The following is a 9,599-nucleotide window of genomic DNA, read 5'->3' as shown; positions in this document are numbered from 1 at the left end:
TACTGATTCAAACCTGCTTATTTGACATCAGACATTTTAATTTTTATCGCCTTCTCTCCCTTCCGCTCCGTCTCTCCCTTTCTCTCTCTCTCTCTCTCTCTCTCTCTCTCTCTCTCTCTCTGTATATATATATATATATATATATATCATTCTTTCAATATCTATATATGTATATTTCTGCGCATGCGCGTGCATGTGTATGTGTGCTTACCTCCAATACCAAAAATGACCGTCACCAAAATAGGTTGAATGTTCAATTAGCCGCCCCAGATCGTCAGCGTCCATATAGCTGCGCCCAATCGTCTCATTCTGGTCTGTAAAACCCTACCTTAATTCATATGAATCAACACTATATAACACTGACTTAATACTACAGAAAGAACTATTCACATTGTTATTTTATGATCCACTTGTAAGAATGCACTCGTATAAACTCTAGTTTTGTGTATTTGTTATCCTTGTATCAGTTACCTGCTCACTTCTCGTAACAGTTTATACATACAAATGCTTTTCTCTCTCACTTTTCCATTCTCTTTATTTTTCTCTCTCTCTCTTCTCACTTGTTACGATCAAAAGGATTATTGGAAAAAGTTTCAAACCTAGACATTCCTGTAGTATTTGAAATACAACTTGACGAAATATCAGCAAATAAAATATATAAATGCTTCACCTGGGACTCTGGCAAATCTACATGGGAAGACTTAGACGCAGCCAAGACAAATCAAAGCAGTGCCAAAGTACAGTGTCAAACAAATCATTTGACAAAGTTTCTAGTTGGACAACAATCAAGTAAGTCGACAATTAGAACAAAATTACTTTTGTTTTTATAATGAGTCGTTTCATATACAGCTGTTTCATATTTCCAATCTAGGTTTTGATGAATGCTATAGATCATATACCACATATACATATATGTACGCATGTATAATATCTACATATATAGAAAATGTATATACATGTGTGTGTGAGAGAGAGAAAGCATATGTATGTATGTATGTATGTATGTATGTCTTTACACACAGAGATTATCTCATAACAAGTGTGTCTGAAAAGCTATAAACAGCGAAAGCGCTTATATATTACAAACACTTCTTTCCAAAAGATTTGTGCCGTTCTGTTATTTTTCATTTAATTAATATTTATTCAAAAATATTTTTCTTCATATATCATGACTGCATCGGGAATACTTTCATAAAATTTAGTATGTGTGTGTATGTATCTGTGTGTGTGTGTATGTATCTGTGTGTGTGTGTGTGTATCTGTGTGTGTGTATGTATCTGTGTGTGTGTGTGTGTGTGTGTGTACATGACTACACACAAGCGTAAACGTTCAATTACATCTCTTTTGTTTCACTCATTTTTTCAGAAATTAGTCAAGGTTCCAGCGGTGAGTAAACAATTGTTTTCCTTCTTGATTTTTCCTTCGCATTTAATGTTTTTATAGACAAATTGGTATTGCATAGTCTCATTTTACACCCCGTTTCCTCATAATAACACACTCATTCATGCAGGTATGCACATGCACAATTTAAGTGGTTGCACGACAGTAGATTGGGTGTGAAGTTCATTTGCTGATTGACGAATCGTAGCATTTGGTATTACTAAAAATGTTACGTTTCTATTTTCTAAACAACGCTTTTAGAGATGTCGTCATTATTGTCATTATTATTATTGTAAATGATGATGAAGAGCTTAAAATCTGTCCAGATTGCATATACTTAAGATATAAGTCGTTCCAACCATGAGCCTCTCGTTATTTCATCAGAGACTACATAACTAAGCCGTCCAATGTGTCCTTCCTTTTGCTTAAACCTGTGGGATGTGTTTTGAGAGGACTTTGATTACTGTTTCTAGCAGTCCAAGTGATCACATGGAGTATATTAAGGTGGCAGACGAATCTACACAGAATAATCTAGGAATAAGAAACTACAAAGACTGACTTCGACGCGATTTGAAGTTTGAGGAATGCAATTTAAATGTCATGATGCATTCAGTTCAAAGTTCTGCCTTATTATCCCTCGTCATCACCTTCAATCGATCTTTTAGACTTCACTTTTATTTTGGGATTAAAATTTAAGCATTTATATCTTTCTCAATATCATTAGTCGTGACATCAACGCCTTTCCTAATATCATGAGTTATGACGTTAATGCCTTTCTCAGTATCATTAGAGACATGGATTATTTGAATCAAGTACCAAAGGAATAGAACCGTTTTTCTCAATGTGTTCACCTAAAAATTCAATATTCACTGATTTCTAATTTTAATTTATTTTTGGATATTGAAAATGATGGGGTATGTGTGAGGTCAAACTCTGTACCTCAAGAATACAGCCAATTGAATCGACCCCAATATAGTACCTCAGAGATATTAAATACCAAAGTCAACACCAGTGATATTTCAACTTCAATCGCAAGGCGTCGAAGGCACATACAGTATAGAATTTAATCTCTGCTCTATCGTACCAGCCATAAAGAGGATTTGGGGTTTGACTGAATGCAAAGTTCACGTTAAAAAAATATCCTGACATTTAAAGCTTTCTTAGGGTGTGTTCACTGTGCAAGTTAACATTAAGCACAGAAATTTCCTTCTTTCGCCATTGGACTAGTTGTTATAATTGTTCCATAACATTGATTTAGTATTGGATAAGAAGAGACAAAAATGCTGGGAAACTTTACTGCATGAAAATCAAACGATAAGGTCGCTACTAACATAGAATATAGTAAATCAAATAACTGAAACTGAATTAAAATCATAGACGAAGAAAAGACAGTAAATTTATGATTAATTTTGTTCGCAAAAGTTGAGTTGCACAGGCCTCAGAATTTAGAGAAACTTTTAATGTAAATGTAGAGAAATACGAGGTTCAGTGGTTCAATCTCAGTTTGAAGTTAGGTATTTGAAACTATTTGTGTAGAAATGTTGATTAAGGAGACCAGACTCACGATTCGAAACCAGAGTTTAAGTGTATCAGTGTATCGTGTGTAACATTGAGCATAAACGATAGAGTCTCGTATCTTTATGTTTTGAGTTCAAAAATGCCAGTGGACAGTAGTGAACAGAGTCAACTCAACCGCCAAAAGCTGACTTACACTTCGCAAGAAAGCAATATATCTTCATAGTTGTTATACACAAGAAAACTCGTTGCTTTGTATATTTATATATTACACACACACACACACACACACACACACACACACACACACACACATATATATATATATATATATATATATATATATATATATATATACATACATATATATATATATACACACATATATATCACACATACACATATATATATATATCATTCATACATACACACACACGTATATATCTATGTATGTATGTGTGTGTGTATGTGTGTGAATGTGTGTGTGTCAGTAAAACAGTGGGTCGTCAGTAAAACAGTGAGTCACCAGATGAACTCGAACAAAAAAGGGACAAACGAAAGGAGCTAAAGATTATACTGGAAACCGTCCAAAAGGTTGGGTACTTTGTCTCTTTAGGGCACCAGATCTCGGCAAGAACATCCAAAGAAGAAGTGATCGAGCGCAGAATCCCCAGTTGAGTATCCATTTCGGGGGCCGAGCTAGCTCTATCTTTAGGCTTAATATTTTTATGATTGTGAAAAGAATGCGATACTGCAAATGTTTTCTACTGACACTCACACAATCCAGAAATATAAAATATGACGAATTTAACTATAAACTAAGAACAATGCGAAGAGCTCACGAAAAATTTATGCTCATAGAAGGCCAAATGAACAGTGAAAGAGAAACAGAAGCAAACAGACTTTGGTAAAATTCTTGAAGTTATAAAAAATTAAAGTGAAGCTGAGGTGACATGCCGAGAATCATAGACATCAGACAGACATCCAAATGAACCAACCGAACTCACAGAAGATACAAATTAGGTTATGCTAATCTCAAAGATTTGATGTCAAGACGGTCTTCTCAAATTCAAAGACAGTGACAAGAAGCATCAGATCAGAGTAAGCGGCAAAAGCTGAAGGAAATATTTGTTCAATGTAGACCAGGAGACGATGTTCGAAACTAAAGCCGAAAGGAATGTCACATGAGAGAATCACACATGACCAAACAGATGTCACATTTGTTTTCTGTTTCTAGTTCTGTGTTGTATAATTGCCTAGGACAGTTAACTCCCAAAAAGCACAGGCCACAAACTGTAAATGTTCACCGTGGCTACAGTTATACATATATAAATGAAACATTATGATTGTTCTACAAATACCTAATGGGTATTAAGTTCTTCAATATTTCCAGGAGAGACTTTTCAAGTATGTCGCAAGAGAAATACATTTAAATTTTACCTTAAATGACTTTAGATGGAGCTTTAACGAAGAATTCTGATTTTTTTCGCACACTTTGGCCCTCTTTTTCTTTTTTCACTTTTTCTTCTTCAGACTGGTTGTTGTGTCACTCTGGTTAGTTCTGGTTGAGAAGATGTTATTTATTGGTTGCAATATTCGTTCAGTATCATTTTGTGCAATCTATCATGGAGTGATTTATCATAAGTTTCCTTCACAGTCATGTAGTTTCGTATTCGATCGCGTAGTTTTGTATTCGATCCCACTGCACGATACTTTAAACAAATAATTTCTACCATGACATGGAGTTGACCTAGGATTTAATGGAAAATATGAGAAAGTCGATCAGACTGTTCCTATTCTTGACTGATAAAATCATTCCGGTGTATTTAGTCGGGATATTTTCAGGTTGATTTTCCGTCAATAGCTACCTCCGTTAATAGCTACTTCCCTAAATAGAGACAGCTGCTTGACACTTTTGGCCATGAGTATGTACAAATTAGTAAATATCCCTATTGACACCTCCTCAGAAAATCTTGTATCCATTTGTCACAATAATATGAAATAGAGCACGTAGAATATAATGTCTGGTTTTAGAAAGACAACAAAATATCTGTAAAACTGATTTCAATCAGGATTTCTGTTGTTTAACCAAGGACAACCTTGATTGATAATTCCCATGACTAAAGGCTTTTCAGTCATGACTACATCGCCCGATGTGTTCTTGCGTTTTTGAATGAGAGATATTTGGTAGCTATTTCTTGCAGATCGGGAAACTACATAGAGGTTCTTACATCAGTTCACATTTCCTGACTATGTAATGTGATATCTTATCCACATATACCATTCATTCACGGTAGCAGCACATAGCGAAATTCTTCAGTCTATATTCTTACCTTCCCAACTTTGAGAAGACTCACTATGGACTCTATTTCAAGATCTTGTTCCCTCTAGTTATGCTCGTCTACTGGATGTGTAATGCTATAAAGGAATAAGATATTTGAAGTGCGATAGACTGGCAGACTTGTCAGATCGTTCGACAAAATATGTTGTTCTGAGCTCAAATCTGGCTGAGGTCAACTTTTCCTTGTGTTCTTCCAGGCTAGATACAATAATACCATTCAAGGACTTGGATTGATCATACCTTATGCATTTGTAGAAATTTGAAGCATTTATTTGAGATGCGAGTCGAAGAGCAGAATGTAAATGAAGATAAACTCAAGCTTAGTCAAATTTGTGAAGCGTTTTCAATTACGGGTAGAAGTTATTTCAGTTTACATCCACCCCCTCTAACAGCACCAAGAAAGAGGATGAATGTTACAAATTCTAATTTTCCTCTTCATGACTTTTAGGCTCTTCAGACCTTGTTCGTTAATACAAACAATTACATTAGATTTAATCATAGTGTGTGTGTGTGTGTGTGTGTGTGTGTGTGTGTGTGTGTGTGTGTGTGTGTGTGTGTGTGTGTGTGTGTGTGTGCAGGGAATGTTTCAGGAATTCAACGTAGAAATCATTTCAAGAAGTATAATATTAATTATATACTAAAAAAAAAAGTAAAACAGACACAGTGGATAGAAGGATAATATTCATTTCTACTCTAGGCACAAGGCCCGAAATTTTGGGGGAAGGGGCCAGTCGATTAGATCAACCCCAGTTCGCAACTGGTACTTTATATATCAACCACGAAAGGATGAAAGGCAAAGTCGACCTCGACGGAATTTGAACTCAGAACGTAAAGATAGACAAAATACCGCTAAGCATGTCGCCCGGAGTGCTAACGTTTCTGCCAGCTCGCAGCCTTGATAGAAGGATAACATTAATTATATTGAAGTATATTGCCACTTAAATGTGGCTGACCCCTAGGGGTGGATGTTACTGTTGCTTTTAGCCCCAGGAGGACATCTCCTCCAGCTGGCCTATCGACACACTTCTGTGTCCTGTTTGTTTTGCCAAGGGATGTTATCCCTCTCATCATGATCTGTAGCACGAACGGACCCGGGTTTCAGGGTTATTTCCCTTCGTCAGCGTCCGATAGCCACCGATCTGCGATGAGAAGGATAATTCTTGGCAAACTTTATGTATCTATTTCCAGTGAAATTATTCACTGATATCGAAAAAGTGAAAACAAGCAATGTTAATTCTCTAAATGAGGTATTAACAGTAACTGCACGATAAAGTGAAGTATATTGCCACTTAAATGTGGCTGACCCCTAGGGATGGATGTTACTGTTGCTTTTAGCCCCAGGAGGACATCTCCTCCAGCTGGCTTATCGACACACTTCTGTGTCCTGTTTGTTTTGCCAAGGGAAGTTATCCCTCTCATCGTGTCTTTGCGTTGTCCTTAATCTCTTAGGCCCTTGTGGCTAATACCTCAAATTATTATCATCTTTATTATTACTCACAATCGCAAAATCAACGTTTCGATTCCCGGACCGGGTGGTGCGTTGTGTTCTTCAGCAAAACACTTTGCTTCACATTGCTCCTCTCCAATGAGTAACCCTACGACGGACTGTCGTTCTCTTCACGTGGAATATTTTGACATTTACGCCACGGGAATCGGGGAACCGACCATATGAGTCCTCAGACTCGAGACAATCCTTACTTTTATTCTCTAACGGAAAAGATAGACCATAAGATTTTGTAAAGAGGGAATATAATGCACTTGCCCAACTCGTATCAAGCTGTTTCTTAGTTTAACAATTCTGAGTAGATGAAGGCCAAAATCGACTTCGACGGAATTTGAACGAAATACTTCACTTTCTCTAGCGTTCAACCAAGCTCACTACCCTTTTTCGGTCGCCAACCCTTAAATCCTTTTAACTATATCGATAATATGATCAATATGTCTTATTTATTAACTCCTAAACCAAAGTTCTATATTTGTGTAATAAATGTTATTAACGGTTCTTTCAGGTCATAAGTCTTCTGCGATAAGGCCCTCTCTATGTGTAAGCCAATTTATTCTATACTTATATTGTGCAATTATTTATCCCTGGAGACTTGTACATCAGACATGATCTATCACTAGCTCACTTTGGTAGGTAATTTTCAATTCTTTACTAAACTTCCTGAAATTGCTTGTTGGCCTGTTTTGCTTCGGTTATGCTTTCTCTCGTATATTTAGTTATTTACTTTGTTTTTTACAGACTTTTTTTCCTTTTTGCCCACCTATCTTCTATCATCTATAATAAACAATATATATTATAACGATACGTTAAAAAATATATATAAAAACATATATATATATATGTGTATATTAAGTAGGTAGGGTAAATTTTAGCTGTTTCCTCTTGAAGCACATCTGCTTATTAACCAGTATGTAGCTGATGTCGTTGTAGAGTTAAAAATTATGGAAATATTTTTTTGTAGAGCTATTGCATAACAAAACAGGAAATTGAAAAAAATATTTGGTATTATTTATTTACCATTACACATGTTTCATTTACTAATAGGAATTACAAAGTTTTACATGTTAGATAGACAAGTAAGAGATTTCCTAAAACAAACTCTTGAGACAGATGATCGAATAATATTATTCGATTCTCTGTTTGAAGAATTTCTCATGGAAAATTGCTTATATGTCTATCTTACATGTAAAACTTTTTAACTCATATTAGCAAATGAAACATGTGGAATGGTGAATAAATAATACCAAATATTTTTCCAATTTCCTGTTTTATTATATACCAGGAGCGACAAGTTAATTCTGACTGTGGATAAGATATTTTATTCATAATATTTAATCTATATATTTGTCGGACAAACAATTATGGATGAAGTATTTTATATGAATGAATGTATGTATGTACATATATATAAATATATATATATATATTACATAAGACAAAAATACGTATACATTCACATACCTAAGTATATACAAATATATATGCACAGGCACAACATACACACATGCAAGCACACATCACTTTATATTGTACTACTTTGGAACTCCTCAGTCACTCAACCTGCTAGAAATAGCTGCCAATTTCTCACAATTAACATCCTTTGTAAAGGAAAAGTAACTTGGATAACGTAGTTTTAGATGCATTAGGTCTGAAGAGGTGAGATGTTAATAGATAGGACAACTTTGACCCTAGATATTGTCGATCAGGGCCAACCTTAGGCTTAACAATAATTATAAAACTAAAATTTACTGTACATGGAACCTGGTTTATCATTCATTTATTTATCACTGATCCGTGATAACGCAATACGCTCAACTGTGAACCATATTACGCTTATTTATGATAACATGGGCCGGCGATCAGTCAAAGATTCTGTTTGTACCGTAAAAACAACCCGCAGCGACCACCAATATTCGGCTACCTACAATGCATTGGCTATCACTTGCGTTTACATGACCGTACTGCGATTCTGCTTAATTTTCATCCGGATTTACGTATTCATGCTCATCAATATGAGAACCAATGAACAGAAAAAATACAACAGCGCCTGATTCTAACAAATGACCTAGACAAATGTATTCCCAACAAGGAAAGGTACAAATGATCAAGAAAATACGCAACGGTGGGAGTCTCACTACTATGGGCCGTGAGTTTGGTGTCAATGAATTTGCTATTTGCTCCATTTACAAATTGTGTGGAAATGATTCATTTATCACTGGGTGTTTTTTTTTTGTTTTTTGTTTTTTTTTGCTTTGAAACCCCTGATAAACAAGCATAGACATACTACTTATCCTTTATTCATGTAAATGTAAAAGAGGCATCCCTGAAATTATTGTGAAATAACTTCCGTATTTAGACAGAATAATGTATGTACATACCTATTGAGTTTTACCTCAAATATTTACCCGTTTAAATTCTTCCCATTTTGATTTCCGCAGAGACGTTTTATATGACCATATTTTAATCAGTTAAACTGCAACATTTATAACTGTTGAATGTGGGCAAGGTGCATTGAATGGACTCACTGACTTCTAAAACGATTGTGATAGTGTTGATCGTAACGTGGCTTGATAAAGTTTTCCAATGGTTTCACTAATTTCTGTATGGTATATGAAATTGTATGTAGTGTGTGTGTGTGTGTGTGTGTGTGTGTGTGTCTGTGTCTGTGCGTCTGTGTGTTGGAATTTGATTCGATGAAGAAATTTGTCAGTCGCGGGATACCTTACACCATCAGTTGCCTGTTACAAACGTAACTTTCTTTAGGTTTGAAGCTCTTGATTTCCATCGACCGATTGCCATTCCATGACTAAAAGTGTTGATAAAGTATCAAACGTAAGTGTTAGGGGCAAGCCTCTGGGT

The 9,599-nt window shown here is 35.5% G+C and overlaps 1 protein-coding gene across 1 annotated transcript in view; it reads left to right on the top strand.

Annotated features, from left to right (window-relative positions):
* Positions 1 to 9,599, top strand: part of LOC106872793 (uncharacterized) — a 58,985-nt gene that overhangs the window by 40,414 nt on the left and 8,972 nt on the right. Inside the window, exons 13-14 of the mRNA XM_014919903.2 lie at positions 577 to 789; positions 1,366 to 1,386. Coding sequence (XP_014775389.1) covers positions 577 to 789; positions 1,366 to 1,386 — 234 coding nt within the window. The remainder of the gene's footprint in view (positions 1 to 576; positions 790 to 1,365; positions 1,387 to 9,599) is intronic.

Source organism: Octopus bimaculoides, chromosome 7, assembly GCF_001194135.2.
Source record: "Octopus bimaculoides isolate UCB-OBI-ISO-001 chromosome 7, ASM119413v2, whole genome shotgun sequence".
Taxonomy (NCBI): Eukaryota; Metazoa; Mollusca; class Cephalopoda; order Octopoda; family Octopodidae; genus Octopus; species Octopus bimaculoides.
Note: the sequence above shows the minus strand (reverse complement) of the source record. Positions and strands in the feature narration are given on the sequence as shown.